This window comes from Haliaeetus leucocephalus, unplaced genomic scaffold (genome assembly GCF_000737465.1).
Source record: "Haliaeetus leucocephalus isolate CR32 unplaced genomic scaffold, Haliaeetus_leucocephalus-4.0 Scaffold184, whole genome shotgun sequence".
NCBI classification, from domain to species: Eukaryota; Metazoa; Chordata; class Aves; order Accipitriformes; family Accipitridae; genus Haliaeetus; species Haliaeetus leucocephalus.
The window spans coordinates 7217837-7236132 of NW_010972620.1; the positions used below are offsets into that span (position 1 = coordinate 7217837).

General features: G+C 45.2%; 1 protein-coding gene across 1 annotated transcript in view; it reads left to right on the forward strand.

Annotated features, from left to right (window-relative positions):
* Positions 1–18296, forward strand: part of SORCS1 (sortilin-related VPS10 domain containing receptor 1) — a 310060-nt gene that overhangs the window by 425 nt on the left and 291339 nt on the right. The window contains exon 2 of the mRNA XM_010564989.1: positions 14–160. Coding sequence (XP_010563291.1) covers positions 14–160 — 147 coding nt within the window. The remainder of the gene's footprint in view (positions 1–13; positions 161–18296) is intronic.

Below are 18296 nucleotides of genomic sequence, written 5' to 3' on the forward strand. Positions count from 1 at the left end.
GGGGCCGGGCGGCGGCGGCGCCGCGGGGCGGGAGCCGGGGGACGCCGGCGCCGCCCGCTTCGGGCTGGAGGAGCTGCGGCTGGGCAGCACCACCTTCGCCCTCGCCGGCGACTCGGCGCACAACCAAGCCATGGTGCACTGGTCCGGGCACAACAGCAGCGTGAGTACCGCCGCCGCGGGGGGCCGGCGGGCTGCGGGCTCGCTTTCCTCCTCGTTTTCCTTTTTTTTTTTTTTTTTTTTTTTTTCCTTTTCGGAGGGGGTGGGGGTGCTGGGTTTTTCTTCTTCCAGGGGGGATTTTTGCGCCTCCGGGCGCCGGGGATTGGTTTCGCTTAGCAGTGTGCAGTGGGGCAGAAGTGCTTCAAAAGGGCCATTCTTCTGGAGCAAAAAAAAAAACTTTCGGCCGCCCGCCCGCTGAGCACAGCCCCCCCGCCAACTCTCTTCTCCCACACCCTGGAGGCAGAGAGGGATAAACCACTGCCACCGCCCGCCGCCGGGAGGGGAAAGGTCGGGCTGCGGGGGATCCGGCCTTGCACCCTGCCTTTCCCCCACGGTAACCCCCGCCGGGAGCCTGGGGGGCTCAGCTGCAAGAAAGGCCTGGGAAAGCCCCTCTGGTGCTGCTCCTCCTCCTCCTCCTCCCGGCCCCGAGAGCCCAGTCAGCCCAAGGGCTCATCCCCAGGCCCTGCTGGTGGGGAGATGCTGGAGGGCTTCGGGACTTCATCTCCGCGGTGCCTCGGTGCAGGGGATAAAGCCGCTTTTTTGCCTCGTGTCGCCAAGGTGTTAAAATGGACAGTTCTTGTCTCTTCCCCGTAACCTGGACCTTTCTTATGAACAGCAGCAGAACGGCTCTGACATGAGCCAAGCAGAACAAAACCAGCCGGAGAAGTATGTGACTGGTTTCCAGGCTGGAGCAACAGTCATGGCATCAAAGTTACCAAGTTAACTTGAGCCCTGTATCCCTCCAGCCCCTGCTGTGGAGGTAACCTGGAGCCAGGGGGCTGAGGCCTGGGGAAGGCAGAGTGAGTTGCCTGGCATGCTTTCTGCCTGCCGTTAACTCTGCTCGTGGACTAGCAGAAGTCAGGGGATCTGTCTGTCTGAATGCTCCAACTTCTGCCACTTCGCCTCTTAGAGACAGCAAGCAGAATGCTAATAAGAGAGAAAGGGATGCCAGCTCTTCATGGTCGTTGCCCCTACAACTTCCCAGGAGAAAGGGGGACTTAGGCTCTTCTCCTCTAAGGTGTCTGCAGCTGTAATGCCAGAAGGTTTCTGGCTGCTTGGCAGAAATCCTTGGCCTCCCTTTCAGCTTTTAGTACTAGGAGCCTGATAACATTTTGAAATAATGGTCTAATCATTATGAATTCCTTTTGCTATAGATTGTATTGAGGTACATCACAGCCACCCGATTTAGAATTATAGCGGATGTCATAAGCACCTCACTGTGGGGTTCAGCCCTAGTTAATTGGGACATGGTTTTATGGTCTCATCAGGAGCTTTTTAATCAATTAATTGACAGAGGAATACTTGTCATCTCCGTTTTGAAGGACTTTCCCCTTTCTTTACAACTCAGCTAGCCTGTCTCTTACGTAGTTGTGCGAACAGAAGCTGCCTTGTAGGAACTCAGGTCTGTTCATACAAATTGAATTGATGCTGACACTGGTTTAAAGTGACCCATTTGATACAAAAAGTCATCCAGCAGGCATCAGTTTTCCTGCTCTATCACTGCGGTTACGTTTCATATGTACATTTATCAAGGGGCACATATATTGTTATGTATAATAAAACACATATATGTGTTTAGGTATACATATACGTGTATGTATGCTTCTGTCCACTGTGGACTGTTAATGCCAGGGACTGATTTACTTTCCGAGTGTCTTGGTGTACGAATGTTTTCAGGGAGCTGTGGGGGAATATTTTGCTACTGTCCTTCCCAAAGAACTGTGGGTTGCATTGCGTATGGGAAGATTATGCTCCCACCTTGCTGTTGGCGGCTCTGGCAGTGCTGTGCTATCTTGTGCTGTGATTGCATCTCCCTCGCAACACTAAATGAAGCTGGGCCCCAGCAGGACTTGGGTGCATGACAGGCTTGTCCGGGCTCCGCTGAAGCAATGGCGTGTGTTTGGTAGGTAGCCCAAAGCGGCACTGACCCACTGCCTCTGCATGGAGGTTTTGGGCACTCATCTGTGAAGGAGCTGGGAGTGCGAGGGGCTTGGGGTGAAATGCTTCCTTTAAGGTACAACGTATGTAGTTCTGCCTGCATGGGGGTCGCAGAGGATCCCGTGGTGCTGCTTGCAAGGGATGCTGTGTAACCCCGGTGCCCTGGCTGCACTCCAGCAGCAGTAGCTGCCAGCTTCCTGCCTGCGTTTCCCTGCTGTGGTGGGGGGATGCAACACACCTCTTCACACTTTCATTCTTCCGTGCTCTGTGAGTGCTGCCGTCAAACAGCTTTTGCCTTTCACCCAGGCACAGGGGCACTATGAAGATGATCATTGTTTGCAGCATCTGTGTGAGTACAGGAAAAATCCAAAACAAAGCCCCAAATATTTGAGATTCCTTTAGATGGAAAAGCTGGAAAATTAAAGCACCGTCACCACCAAGTTTTTCTATTACAATGTACCTGATTCTGTCAGCCTCAGTGTGGTTCCCCGTATCCTTATTTTGGTAGCGGTTTGGATATAATTGCAATGCTTCTGATGGAGGAGAAGGGACCCCTGAAAAGACTCCTAATTTCTGTAAGGGATTGTTCTCAGTGTTTGCAGCTTCTTTCAGGCTTGGCTGTGATTTCGTGTTGAGCGTGGGCACCATCTAACTGATGGCATTCTGCTCCGAGGATGAACTCGTTGTATGCTCAGCCACAGGTACAATAAGAATAATAAATAATAGTCCAGGTCATCCAGGTATAACTCCACCAACATAAATTAGCTTACATCAGGGATTATTTTGACCCACCAATGACTTTAGGTACTCCCTGGGCAGCTTACCCTCCAGGACAATATCCGTATCCAGACATTTGGAGTGTGCCCAGCTCACATCTGTCGGGACATGCTTCACATGGGCACTAATCACTCCTGTCCACCTTGGCTTTTTAACCGGTGCAGTCAGCAGGAGCTCCCCAGAGGAGAGCATAGGTGTAGGGAGCCTGGATTGTCAGACGACCGATAAGGATGGCACTGGGAGTGTATCAGGTGTTGTATTAAAACACAGGTGGGCCTCAGGCTTTCTCTGACTCCAGTGAAGGTGAGCGAGGCCACACAAGGCTGGCTGTCATCTCCACAGTCCTGAGCTCTTTCAAGTCTGCAAAACAGAGAAGAGCGGCTGCAGCTAAATTGGGTGCTGGAAATGGTCTTTGGCTTGTACTAAGTCCCAGACTGTCTGGGGATGATCCAGGAAGGTGTTAACTGGCCCATGCCAGCACCCTGCCTGGAACCATTTTGACAATATAATAAGAGTATAGACTATTGAGTCTGTGAATGGGTCCTGGTATTGCTTAATTTACCTGCATTGATACATCCTGAGAATCTTTCCACTGGCCTCTGTAGAAACTGGAGTAAATGATCCTATGAGATAAAATCTTTCTCAAATCTCTGCTACAAGACACACAAGTGAGATCTCCTGCCTTTTTGCACCACTGAAGAGATTTCATCATCGGTGTGGAAGTTGGCAGGTTTCCCAGCTCACAGAGATATCAAATGTACTTCCTGATGTGGTGTATCCAAACACTGTAGATTTGGAGTCCCCATAGCTCTCTTAATGCTATGCTATAGACTAGGAGAAAACTGCTAGCAGAGATTTGTGTGTGGAGCTAAAATAGAGACTTGATTTTAATAGGGGGAAGCAAATCTCTAGGAGACATCCATTATGAGCTTTTGGGATATGGATGCTTCTTGGAGCTTACAAGAAACCAAGACTGCTTCTGTCCTGGACTGGCTTGGAGTGAGATTAGTGCCTTACTTGTTCATTTGAAAGTACCCTGGACAAAGAGCAAAAAAAATTGGAGGAGGTCAGATGGTAAGGGATTCTGAGCAAGAGCCTTGATGCTATAGCTTGTGCTGTAATGTGGTGCTGTGAAGGAGGGCAGCATGGGTTTCACAGGCAGTTTACTGTTGCCTTGCACTGGACAGAGTGCTCTTCTGGGCTGGACGTTGGTCTAGATCTCAAAGTGTCAGGCAAAGAATTCGAGCACGTACCTTCCTGTACATCTGGGGATTGGCTTTTACATGGTCACAGTACCTTTAAACAGCTGGTTTAAACTGCTGTGATTTACATGGCTGGAAAGACAAAGCTGAGCTTCTTATAGGTCCTTCACAATAGAAGATCCTCAACAGACTGATGGAGATGGAGTCTGGACCAGATGCAAAACATCCATGGCCAGAAAGGTTTTATATTCCATCCACAGTAGAAAATCAATACAACTGATGGGTCCAGTGCAGGATGAAGCCTGCAAGGTCATCATTGCTGTTGTCAGGTGATTACCCTAGACAACAGGGGAAGAGTTAGGTCTCTTATGGGAGAGCTTTTAGGCAAGATGAGACTCTACATTAGGTATTACTTGCAAGATTTTACTTGATGTTATCGACAGGACAAACTGGGCACAGGTAAGGCAGAATAACAATGCACCTATATATTTCCAATGCACTGTATTTCCTCCTGGACAAAGTAATTGTGAATAACCTGTTGTTGGATTTTCAGTTGAAGCATTCAAACCTACTTTGTAAATTAGCAACCTCAAGAATGGCACAGGGCTGCAGCAGGTACTGCATCCTGCAGCCATAAACTGATCAAACTGCATCTTAAAAACAGTTGGGTTTCTTTTAACCCACCCTCCTATTGCCTTCCTCTCTGGGTAGCTGTTACAAGCCTTAGTCTGTTGGAAACAGAATTCTGGCTGTTGGAAACTTCTGTCTGATTTCTGTTCTAACATTGCCATTGGGCAATTTAGATTAATTTTTTTTTTTTCATTTGTGCATGTGCCTTTTAATTAAAGTTATTTTCCCTCCCTGGCACTTACACCCCCTGGAATTATTTTACAGGCAGTGATCATATTCCCTTTCAGCCTCTGGTTTGCTAAATCAAGCAAGCGCTGTTCTTTCTGTATCTGCTTGTAAGACAGGTTGTGGAAAGTGAACTGTGAATTTCTAGGAGTCAGGTTCCCAAGAGCTCAAATTTGAATCAGATTTTTGCTTTTGATGAACACAATTCCATGCAGATGATAACAAATGTATTCCCTTTTACAAGTGAGACAGTAAAGGCACGGCAAAAGTATCTCAAATTGCCAGTGCTCTTCTGTTCAGACCAGAACGGGGAATCATAGTCAAAATGTCACTTTTCACATGTTCGCACTCTGAGACTTCTTTGCTCAGATGCTGTGTTCATGCAACAGGCTGTAGTTGGTACCCTCTGTCCTTCCCTTGCTGGCAGAGCTGTGGCTCCAATGTAAAACTACCAGGGATGGATTAAGAATCTGCCAACATCATCCCGTGAGTGATCGGCATTATGTTCTATGACACTGCGATAGCCCATTGCTCCCTTCCTCCCGTGGCAATTGCATTATTATAAAGGAGGAATTTTAAGGAAATGAATATGGATGTGGAGCCCAGGGCCAGATACGCAGTGAGACCCACGGTAAGGAATGACCCCACTGCCTGTTGCTTTGCATTTAGATTGGTTCCTAGGGTGCAGGAAACAGGTCCCAAAAAAGATTCATCTGAGAAGGATGCCTGCATTAAAATACTTCAGTGAGACATAGTATGTATCGCTTACATATTACAACAATATATAATAGTATTAATAGTATAATGCACCAGATGCTGAGACTGTTTCAGGCTAGTCTCTTGCTAGAGCTAATGAGAATGTATTTAGGAAGGAAATAAAAAGTGAGGAAACAAAAATGGGGATTCAAGCCAGAAAAAAATCAAGTCAAATTAAAGTATTGCTGAAAGTCTCCTGTTTCAAATTTTGGTCTTCTGAACTTGATTTACTACTGTGTAGATCATAAAATACTCCACTTCCATTCTAGATGTGAAGCCTCCTTTAAAAACAAGCCTTCAGTGAGAGAAAATACTAAAAAAATTCTGTAACTTTGAGTTTGACTTTATTTCTTTAAAGAGAAGGTTTTGAGGTGTTTTGTTTTGGGTTTTTTTTGTGTGTGTTTGATTTGGCAAAAATGAATCAACAGCCGTAGTAGTTCTTTCTTCTGTGTTGCAGTCTATCTCTAGATATATTTCTTGACTGGATAAAATGTAGGCTTTTCATATACAGAATATGAAATAGGATATGTGGGAAATTGTTAATAAGAATAGCCGTGCACTGAGGGAAAGCAGTGGGTGAAAGAGAATCTATGAGGACTAGAAGAAAGGCTTGTCGTGTGAATCTGGTCTCTGTGAAAGGGTTTGGGAGATGATGAGGAGCTTCCACTCAGACTGACAGGTGGGTATGCAAATCCCATCACGAGGGGAGATTAAGGAGAATAATGGAAGAGCTCAGACAGTTGCAACTGGCATTCATGCAATATCGAGAGGCTATAAACTGTATAAAGCAATAGGGTTATAGTTTTCAATCTTCTTAATACTGTACTTTATAATAGAAAAGGATTTTCTCCCTTTCCTCCTGACTTCAAATAAGACTTTTCTATTTCCCTGACCTGGCAATCATGATGAGGTCTGTCCAGAGGGAGAAGCAAGGAGGTCAGTAGTCCTCAATTCATTCTGGAGAGGTTAGAGACCATTCTGACCCATTCAGTCATGATACGGTTTTACATGTGAAGGGGCGCAAGGTTAGCATTGGCCTTGGACAATCTGGCGTCCTCTGGGCCTTTCTTACTCTGCCAGACTGAATACAACCCTCACGTTGTGCAGAGCTCCAGCGAGGCGAGTGAAACTGCCCCATCAAAGACATTTTCCTCTGGAAAATGCTGTTGTAGCTTGGCCAGAGCATTTCATAGGTTCACACTGATTTCCTTTTGATCCCAAGGCTCCTGAGAAACAGCCCCAAACAAGCCAAAATCGTGAAAGTTTAAAGTAACACTTTTTCATTGTTTTGTTTCAAGGCAGCATTTTCTTAATGGATTTCCAATTATTTTATTCTGTATTTAAAAATGACCCAGTGATACAGAAACCTTGGTTCAGTGTCCCACACAGAGGCATCTAGTGACATTTGAGATGATATTGCCTCTACCTGCTGCTTCACCGGGCAAGGGTCTCCTGTGGGTTCTGCATCCTACCCAACGCCCAGGCCTGGGAATGGTAGAGCATCTCAAACTACATTTGCCTATATCTGGGCAACTGATATTATCATAAAAGCTGTGTTTACTGGATCCTGTTCATCCAGAGCCAAAACTACATTCAGGTTTTCATTTCATAGGAGGAGAAAAAAAAGTCAGACTGACACAAGACACTTCTTTTCTCTCTTTTTTTTTTTTTTTCTTAATATCTGGCCAGCAAACCAAAAAATCAATGACTCCCGCAGCTCTAATTGACATTTCTCTGTTAAATGAAAATGGGTCTTGATTCCAATTCAAATGGCAGCATTGGGTGATAGACTAATTATTTTGGAATTTTAAATGCATATAAAAGTTGATGCAGTAAAATGATTTTTGTGCCACTTGCGATTTTTTTGGCTATCTCTTAAATCAAACAACAGTTAACATGAGAGCCCTTAATCCCTAATTCTCAGTGCTGGTAACACAATAATACTTCTACTTGGTACTGCACTTTCTCTCCTTGGGGAACATAAAAGGAAAGTACTTTGAGAACAAACAGGATATTTTAGGATATGTCCTAAAATGTAATTCCTTTCTTTTAGAGGGTCTCCAAGAACTTAATTGAACTTCACATCTTGTCCCTAAAGAGAGGGGTGATGTTCTCCTGTGGTAGCACACCAGGACTCAAAGCTGCCTCTGAACTTCTCCCCCGTGTGCTGCCATGCCAGGGACATGATCAGGGCAGGCTGTGCTGAGGTGCTCCTGACACGAGGCGTGCGGGGAGGAGAAGGCTGAGGACAGAGATGGAGATTTAGGCGGTGCAGGCGAAGAAGGTGAGAAGTTGGACCTATTTCAGCTGCTACGGAGGGATGTCAGTGCCAGGTGTCCCCGCCATGAGCAGCCCATGCTGGGGCAGAGCCTCCCATGCTCTGCCCCTGTGCCGTGGTGAGGAGCAGAACTGCTTCTTCAGAGGCAGGAAGGTGAAGGGAGTCACAGGCCTTGTGATTTCTCTTTTCCTGGAGGGAAAACTCAGAGGTAGCCCAGATGTGGCAAAGCCCACGTCAAGCGCGTGGCTCGAGCAGGATGAAGGGATTGACCCAGCTGTGCTGTGGGCAGCGCGACTGAGGAGCCGCAGGGCAGGACGAGGAGACCACCGAGTGTACGTAAGACAGCAAATTACATGGTAACAGCAAACACCACCCACCTTCACTGCCAGAGAGATTGCCCTCATTAAAAAAAAACAAACCCCAAAACTTTTTTCCCCCCATAATATTACATTCCCTAATGCAGAAGCAGCAAGGTAGGGAAGATATTCTTGGACTGTCTGGGCTGGTAAAAATACTGGAGTGCATCTAGTACATAAAGATATGGCTTATGGTGTTTAGAGAGGGTATCTGAAATTCATTCAAGACAGTTTTCAGACTGCCACCAGAAATATGTGCCCCATGCCCTGTGTATCGCTTCTTGCTGCCTCTTGGAACCTAAGAGCCCATTTGCAGAGTCTTCTATGCTTTGCACAAATATGTTAAATCAAAAGATGAAGAGATGGAAAGGGATGATTTGCAGTTGGCATTTCGAGGCAAACGTGTTCTGAAGGCATGGAAGGGCTGGGGTTTTTTTGGGTGGAGAGTGTTCAGCCACACGTGGGAAGCTCTTGATCCCTTACAACACCGGGTCCCAACTCAGTGTCAGTGCTCGCATCCTATTTGTATTAGGTTTTATATCACCTTTGCTGGTGATTATTTAAGGACAGCAGTGCCATGAGCTCTTGCAGATCATTTTCATGCAGGTCGTCAGAAGGAAGTGAAAGGCTCTTTAGAAAATCTCAGGCTATTTAGATAACCCAACAGAGACATCCCATGTCTTTCCCCAAATGTTTCTCTTCCTCCCTCATTCTCACCTCCCCCACTACATTTAAGGTTGAGAAATAATTCAAGGGAAATATTTTATATAACAAATGTAGGCTTGTTTTTCTCTTCATAAATTGTCCCTGCTCAATATGTTATTTTCTCAGGTGCACTTTTTTTTTTTGTGTGAAGTTCCTGATTCAGAAATCAGTGGGAAATCCCTCAGTAATGTGGGAATGGAACCCATTTAATAATTTGGAATAGACTTTGCATGGAGTATTTTTATTTTAAATCCAAGGTATATTTTCAGTAGATGAAAGAGGTCATATGTGACTGGGTCAGTATAAACCTTTAGAAACAGCTTAATGTTCTCTGCCTTGGCCAAGAATGCTGCCAGTACCTTTCACTGAATATTCTTTGAAAACAGACCTAGGAGAAGTGAATTCCACTGAATATTCAAATGAATATTTGAGGACCTTATTTTCTGAAGAATTTGCCTATGTGTAAGTGTAAATATATATAGTATATAGGTCTGTGGTGAAATGTCACCGGGTAGAGGAGTTTTGAGAATAATTATTCCCCGAGATAGTATTCGCACCACGGGAAGGGACTGCACTACACCTCCTCCACTTCATTTGTATGCATGTTTCCACAGTCCCCTCAATACGTTAAGGGGGACAGAGCCTGGGCTAAAGAGAAGAGAAATATAGATCTGGGCTATATAGACCTGGACTTAGCCTGGATCCAGTGACCTAGCATCTCTGCAGAAGAGCTGCTGAAGTTTAGTAATAACTATTTAGGCTATTGTAACCCAAAGATGCCTTGATGCAGATCTGCATCTGTTTGTTTAAATGACAAATGTCTGTTTAATTGTGTATCTTCTGGAAAACAAAATGAAGTAAAACAACCCAAAACATTCTCCAGCTTATCTCTTGGATCAAAAGCTCCAAGTTCAGTCTTGCCTTCTATTTTATTCTCAAATTTTATACGTTGACATTTGGTCTTTCTTTTTTCTTCAGAAACTCCTCATCCACTCCCAAACAACTCATTTTAAAGTTGTTAAAGGAATAAACATGGTTGATTCCAGCTGTCTCTAACTGCAGGCTGTGCCCATGGCTGTGAGCTGGGCAGGATGGCAGGGCTGTGCCATCCCACCTGTAATAGAGGGAGCTGGACTGTGGACATCTATGAGAGCTGGAGCAAGGAACTCAGCTCTGCGTTACTGTGCCATGGTCCAGGGTCCTGCCATCTTTTCTTCCTCCACCAAAACACTGTGTTCTGCAATCACTGAAATCCCTGTTATTTTCATCATGCTGCAGGCTGGGATCCCATCAGATAGACTCAGCAGCTCCCGTGCCTCCCTCTCCTGTGGGAACGTGAGTTTTTCTTCCTCCCTGCAAACCGTGGCGTGCTCCATCCTCCTCCTCCTCCTCCTCCTCACCAGCCACCCACGGCCCTGTCTGTTGATGCTGTTGCCTGGCGACCACCCTGTGATGGACAGCTTGGAGGGAAGCGATGATTAAACAACCTGAACTGGCTTCTGAAAGCAGCGGTCGTTATTGTAATGTGACAAGCAGTGACAGCTGAGACAGCAACACATTTGGAGTGTGATTCCTAAAAAAACCAAAAACCAATAAACACACGAGGAGAGTGCTGCACACACCTGTGTGTGTAGGTGTGCGAGTGCCGATGCCTTCCCTTAATGCAGAAGGGTGAGGGAAGGCATGCGTGCGTTTATTAATGAAAGGTGAACATAACCCAAATAATTGTCATGATGAACAGGCCAGCCCACGAGCCAGTGCAGCTTGCATTGATGCTGTCAAACATCTCAGCTACTCTGGCAGGCCAAGGCAGCAGTTAAATGGGATGCTGCAGGTGTTAGCAAGGGGTGGCTGCCTGGGCATCAGCCCCGCGCTGACTGCCAGCAGGAATACCCTCTGCACAGAGAGGAATGAGCTTAAGCTTCGGCATGAACATGGTGGTCCTGCTGGGTCTCCCTGCCACTTCTCCTCCTGCCTTCCAGATGGACAAGACCAGTATAGGCACAAGGATGCAGGGTGGACTCAGCGCTGATGGGGAATGCACGTGGCTGTACCACCACAGTGCCTAGTTTAGGGGATTGTGCATCACAGCTTCCAGCATCAACTGAGAGGCTCCTGCCCTGTTAGCCTTCCTTCCAAAGCCAGGTGACACCAAATGTCCTTGCAGAACCAATTTGAAAACAAGACCAGATGCACATTAAAGACTGGGTAAACGAGAAGAAATGGATCACTACTAGTTGAGTGTGGTGGGTTAACCCTGACTGGATGCCCGGTGCCCACCAAAGCCATTCTATTACTCCCCCTCCTCAGTTGGACAGGGGAGAGAAAATATAACAAAGAGCTTGTGGGTTGAGATAAGGACAGGAGAGATCACTCACCAATTACCGTCACGGGCAAAACAGACTCAGTTTGGGGAAAATTAACTTGATTTATTACAAATCAACCAGAGTAAGGTAATGAGAAATAAAACCAAATCCCAGAACACCTTCCCTCCACCCCTCCCTTCTTCCCGGGCACAACTTCACTCCCAGATTCTCTACCAAGCCCCGCCAGCGGCACAGGGGGATGGGGATGGAGTTTATGGTCAGTTCATCACATGTTATTTTCTGCTGCTTCATCCTCCTCAGGGGGAGGACTCATCACACTCTTCCCCTGCTCCAGCGTGGGGTTCCTCCCACGGGAGACAGTCCTCCACAAACTTCTCCAACGTGGGTCCTTCCCACGGGCTGCAGTTCTTCACGAACTGCTCCAGCGTGGGTCCTTTCCACGGGGTGCAGTCCTTCAGGAGCACACTGCTCCAGCGTGGGTCCCCCACGGGGTCACAAGTCCTGCCAGAAAACCTGCTCCGTGGGCTCCTCTCTCCACAGATCCGCAGGTCCTGCCAGGAGCCTGCTCCAGCATGGGCTTCCCATGGGGTCACAGCCTCCTTCGGGAACCCACCTGCTCCAGCATGGGGTCCTCCCCGGGCTGCAGGTGGAGATCTGCTCCACAGTGGACCTCCCTGGGCTGTAGGGGGACAGCCTGCCTCACCGTGGTCTTCCCCACAGGCTGCAGGGGAATCTGTGCTCCAGCACCGGGAGCATCTCCTCCCCCTCCTTCTTCACTGACCTGGGGGTCTGCAGGGTTGTTTCTCTTACATGTTCTCACTCCTCTCTCTGGCTGCCATTTCTATCCATCCCAACTTTTTTTCCTTCTTAAAAATGTTATCCCAGAGGTGTTACCACTATCACTGATGGGCTCGGCCTTGGCTGGCGGTGGGTCCGTCTTAGAGCCGGCTGGTATGGGCTCTCTCGAACACAGGGGGAACTTCCAGCAGCTTCTTACAGAAGCCACCCCTGTAACCCCCCCCCGCTACCAAAACCTTGCCACACAAAGCCAATACATTGAGAAATCTTAAGAAAGCCCCACTCATGAACTCAAGAGAATGAAAGCTATCTCTTTTTTTTGAGTGCTTGGAATGGGCCAGTTCTGCAACAACTGGGTTGGGGCTCTGTATTTAGTCATTAAAGTTTCCTTAAGACCCAGGTTCCTAGCGTCTCTTCCTTCTTACACTGTCAAAAACTTCCTGACAAACTTCTGTAGAAAGCATACTGTTTCCCTTTTTCCTCAGCTTCGACTTCATTCCTTGTAATGTAGATCAGAATTAGGCGAGGAGCTGGGATTGCAATAGGCTACTTCGATAGTTGGACGGGATCACAGCTGAGATCTGACAAAATTCAGCATCCCCACAGTACAGAGATGTGGGCTGGTTTTGCCACCACTTGTCTGAAGCCCAGAAATAGTAGGTTTACATCCCTTCCAATTTTTGTTCTTAAGTGTAACAGGCTCTAGGGGACTTAAGTGCTGTCACTCTCCAGGAGTCATTCCAATGTTAAAGCTTGTCTTTGTGATTTTCCCATGCACACAAGATATAGATACACACAAGATATAGATACACACAAGATCCAATGGAGCAAAAACCATATTCATACTGATGGTTTGTCTGATTTGTGCATGGATTTGGAGGGAGGAAATGCATGTTCCTGGTGCTTCCCACTTGCTTCTCAATCTCCCCTTTTAGTTTTATCCCAAGTTGGAACTGATTTCTGCTGTTCTTTTGTCCTGTCTGGGTGCTGGTCCCTTTCAGCCCGCCTCAGGGAAATAGCCCTGTCTTGACAGGTTCACTAAGTTTTATTTTCACCGCAAAGAACAGTGGGGGTAAGGTATGGCTTCAATGCAGGTGAACATCAGCTTTCTCTTAAAGCAGAGTGAACCAAAGATACTCTGACGTTTCTTTGAACTTTTAAAGTGATGTTAAGTGTAGCAAGTATTTCCAGGAAATGTTTGTGCTCTGGATTATCTACCTATGCTTTGATGGCTGCTCATGTCCTTTTAAAATTCCTGTCAATGTCTGTGCTTAGTACAGCAGCACCGATTTTCTTCAGTGCTGTTCAAGTTCTTAAGGCAGGCTTATCACCGAGGTATCTGAGTGACGGCTTTAAAGGGAAATAAGAAAACAAACCCCAATCTACTTTACAAAGATCCTTCCAAAAAGAGTTAAGAAATCACCGGTGCTCTTGTCAGACTGGAAGAGAAAGTAACATGCACACACAAAGAGAAGAAAATTTCATCGCCTGCCTTGCTCTATCCTTTCCATCTTTCCATTGCATCTGGCACCATCTCAGAATGAAATAGTTGAGGAGGAATGTTGAGTCTGTGTCTGCACTCCTTTTCCACTCATGTAAATCAGGAGTCACTTAGATGAAGCCAAGAACCGCTTTGTGGCAAGCAGAAGGAGAATCCATCTCTATTCCTTTCTAACGCTGAGGTATTGCAAGACCAGGCAGAAAGAGTAATTTCTGAGAAATCTGGTGTTTGACAAGGTGGATTTTGGTGAGAAACAAACCTTTATGAGCAAGTAGGGCAAAGAGATACCTTGAGAAATTTTCTGAGGAGCAGAAAATACAGTACAAAGGAATCAGCATCTCATTATGAAATGTTACTCAGGAAACTTGTACTTAATCCTCTATATAGACAGCATTTTGTTTAAATAAGGACATACCGTATTATTAAACAGATGGAGATCTTTGTTGGAGAGAGTTCAGAGAAAAGGAAAGATGTCTGTAATTTGGTGCTCCTGCTTAAATATATGGAATTGTGTGGTTGACGTCTGAATTTGGATAATACGGTATGAATTAAACTCCAACCCATTAGTAAATTTGTCCTTCTAACAAGCTACTCAGGTGATCCAGAAATATGTTATGCAGAAGCAGGTGATAGAAGATGCAAATACTTCTTCACAGAAATATATGGTATAACGAAGTATGGCAAATGAATGCAGTATCGCAATAAGGACAAAAGAAGACAGATGACACACAGTTTTAAATATTCACCTTCTGTGTTAAGTTTACAAAGGACAGATGACGTCAGTAAATTGAAAATGCCACTGAGACATAAATCATTAAACACGAGTATTAGAAGTACTTGGGGAAAGAAAGTTGTCAGAAGAATTTTCCATTAGATATATAGTTTAGTCAAAACCAGAAAATTTCTTGGGGGTATGTAATTTTCAGTGACATTTGCTACACTAAAGTATCAACCAAAATTGCGTTCTGATAGTGTCAAAAACTGTAGTGAGAAACATTCCCAGTTGACTTTTGATTTGGCACCATGATTATGACAAGGTATTAAGGCCATATCATGGACACATCTTTTATACTGACTATGTAAATATATGTGGAGTATATGGGACAGTATGTAATATTTCATCTCATTCCCAGGAGGTGTAAAAGTTCATTGCTTCTCCGTCCTCTTCCACCTTCCCTTCTGGGAATGGGCTCTGTGAACAAGCCGTATTCTTTCTCCCTCCTGGAGAGATTTTGTTTCCAGCTGTCTCCTCTTTGCTACGTCTCCTTAGTCACACAGTGGATGTCATTGAAGGATTTTGCTGAAGGTAACAAGTTCTTTCGGCAATGAGGCCACTGCAGGGAGGCGAGTCTCTCTATGTATGCCTAAGGGGGTAGTCTCAAAGGCAATACAATGTTTTCCTTTCTGAGCTAGTACTTGGGGGGGTTTTACCACTGACACCCCTGGAGTGGCAGGAACCACATCTCAAATGTCTTAAAATACATGTTTTAATTAATGTTTAATGTTCTGACATTATCCAAAGGAAATGCTTTGGTGCTATTGATTATCAGCTGAAAAATGTTTACTGGTACTCATTTTCATGGGAAATTTCACGGTCTCACCTTTCCTTCTTGGGACAGAAAGCAAACAGCCTGTCTGAATCCCTCACAGAATAGAAATGGTGGCTTCGGACACATTCAGATAGAAAATGTAGCTGGGAAGGTAGTTTTTAAATGAATCTCAGCAATTTTTGCTTTCTATAAAATGATCCTTATTGGCTGCTATAAAGTTAGGGTGAAGGTAACTTAAATATCAAATATTCCTTTTTGTTCCTGAAACAATCTCAGCTTTACTAAGGATGGCTCTGTGGAAAGTCAGAAGTGTGGCAGGTCAGCTGTTTCTTAACTAGGCAGAAACTCAAGGGGAGAATAGATTGCAAGAGGAACATTTGAAAACCCAAATAGCTGTTTTTCACTGCTCTGACCCCTTTCACTGCTGAGTAGATTGACAGCTGAGATCCTAAGATAATGTGATTTCCACCCAGGCAGGAACCTCCTAAAAGTGTTGATCACTGACGTTGTTTTAGCCCAGAACAAAGAGAAGTCTTCTCCCCGATAATTGCAAATCCTGTACAATGTTCCATTTACAGTACTGAAATGCTTTAAAGACAAATATTTGACTCCTGGCTCAAAGAACTGACAGTGGCAGTTAGCCATGATCAGGGAAGTAGATACAGCTACTCCACTGGAGAAACAGTTACAAGGAATGCTCTGGATTGCTTTACGTAGGAGCCAGATAACTTGATTGCGATGGTCTTGTCCTTAGGCAGGAGGTAGACTAGATAATTGGTTCTTCCTTAAATGTGTGAACAGGCAACAAGAAGCAGCAGAAATATGAGGTTTACAAATGCATCGACTATGTGATCACTCGATTCAGCCTAGTAAAGTTTTTTTGTGATTTAGATAATTCACTTCTAAAAGGAAAATAATAATAATAAAGAAGATACAGACAGGCACAAGCACACAAGAGATGAGCATTGATTTTAGGGTGTGGTGAGAGGCAGCAGAAGGCAATTTGAAGGAAGTTGAAAGAATCCCTCAGGGTGTAAATTAGCTCTTGAAGGGCAGGGGACCCAGCTGGCTGTAATTCTCTGTCTTTGCAGGTGGAAGGAATAAGTGATTAAGGAGGAGGAAGAGATAAGAGGGAGTAAGAGTAGAAAAGCAACAACAGTCTTTTATAGGACTGTATGAAGTTGTAAGTAGTCTGTTGAAGAACAGCTTTTCTAGGAGAGAAGCTGAGTTGTTGTTGGTAAGCTTTGGAAAAACCTGATGCTGAGTGACCTCAACAACTGAAGAAAAATACTGTGGTCTGAAGTGTTTTCTACTGGTGAAGAGATGCCAAGGAAGAGATGTGTCCTAAGCAGGTAGGAAGTCTCTCTGTTGTGGTGGGGGTGCTAACTGGAGAATAAGAGATGACTTGGCAAAACAGGGAAGGGTTGAGCTAGAGAAATAGTGTGCTAAGACATTGCCTGGAAAGCCCAGGGAATGGAGCCGCAAATTGAAGTTGCTGATAGAGCAAAACAATGTGATGGTGTTGGAAAACTAGGTTTGTGGGACATGGCCTTGAGAAGTGAAACAGCAGGCAATGGAAAAAGGAGTAAAGAAGGCAGGGCTTGTGGACTGGGGTAATGTAATCAAAACAACTGGTGTTAAGGGTGGTTTTAGTGCCAGAATTGGCTAAAAAGAGACTTTAGAGGGGAAAGAACATTTCACAAGTTGAGATGCAGACAGCTGGATTGATTTCATTCAAAAAGAAGAGTGTGATCTTTTTGAGAAAGAGTGTGGATTTCCTATTGGGGATTTTGGACTTCGGTGATGTAGAAGCACTGGCTGGTAACAAGAGGCAGAAAGAGGATAAGAGCCAGGATAAAAACAATGAAGCCTAGTTATGCACAGGTGAATCCTGTGTTACTGGTGAAACAGCTTGGAGGAGGACTTGGAAGGAGATAAACTGGCAGATATTAACATTGCTAGCCAAAATTTAATGCTCAGTGGGCAGAGACAATTACTGGAGGGTGGGACCTAGATGGAGGAGTTTACCTAAAAGTAGTTTTCCATGCTGTGACTTTCCATGCATACACTGTGCTATTTGTTCTTAGCATCTCTGAATGAAAGTAATCTCTCTTAGCCACCACCTGTGGTGGTTTGACATGAGCCAGCCAGCAAGTCGTGTCTGATGCATCTGGTTTAATTGTATTTCAATGCTTGGAGTCAGAGCTATAATATGTGAACAAGACCCTCTTAAGGGACATAGGTAATTGCACAAATTGGTGTGAAGACATTTTGCCAGAAAGATATATTTTGTTTACCTTCTTGAATTTGTCAGGGAATGGCCTTGCTATTTGTAGAGGTATAAGTTCTGATAGCTGGAGAGCTGCTGTCTGGGCTCAGAAAGGAGTAAAATAATTGGGGACTACAGAAGCCTGTAGCCTAGCAGCTTATGTTTTTAGGATGGTGTAAGCAAACCCAGAGGCCTTGATACCCTCTCATATCTTTACGACAAAAGCCAATAATGGACAAGGGATTGCCCTGGTCTCGGTGGGGATTCTGGTGGTCTGTTTTTGCCTTTTGAGCATGTAGCCTTAGAAACAAGCTCTCCTGAGACTGATGATGCAGTTCTAGCAGAAAGTTTGCAGCCTAGCTTGGATTTGAGGCTTAGACCCGAGGTGCAGTAGGCTGTTGAGCTGGGGGGAGGCAAAGTTGTACATACTCTTGGCTTGCAGGAAGTTACCTGAAGTGTACCTGTATTTACCTTGGCTCATGCTGAGAGGCATTTAAACTGAATTTTCTTTCAAGATGTGGAGCCCTCGTGTGGACAGTTATCACAGATTGGCTAATGTCTGGCAACTCCTTAAATTCTACTAGTGTGAGATAGATGCTTCATTTAAATCCTCAGATTTTTCCAGATGAAGCTTTTGTATGTCTGCCCACAGGAGACTGCACTATGGCATTGCTGCTTTTTTTAAGCTGGTGTTGGCAGTATGTGGCAAAGGGTTGATCTTAAATGGGCTGGTATGTTATAAAAGGCACAAAGAAGCAGCTTCTAGCA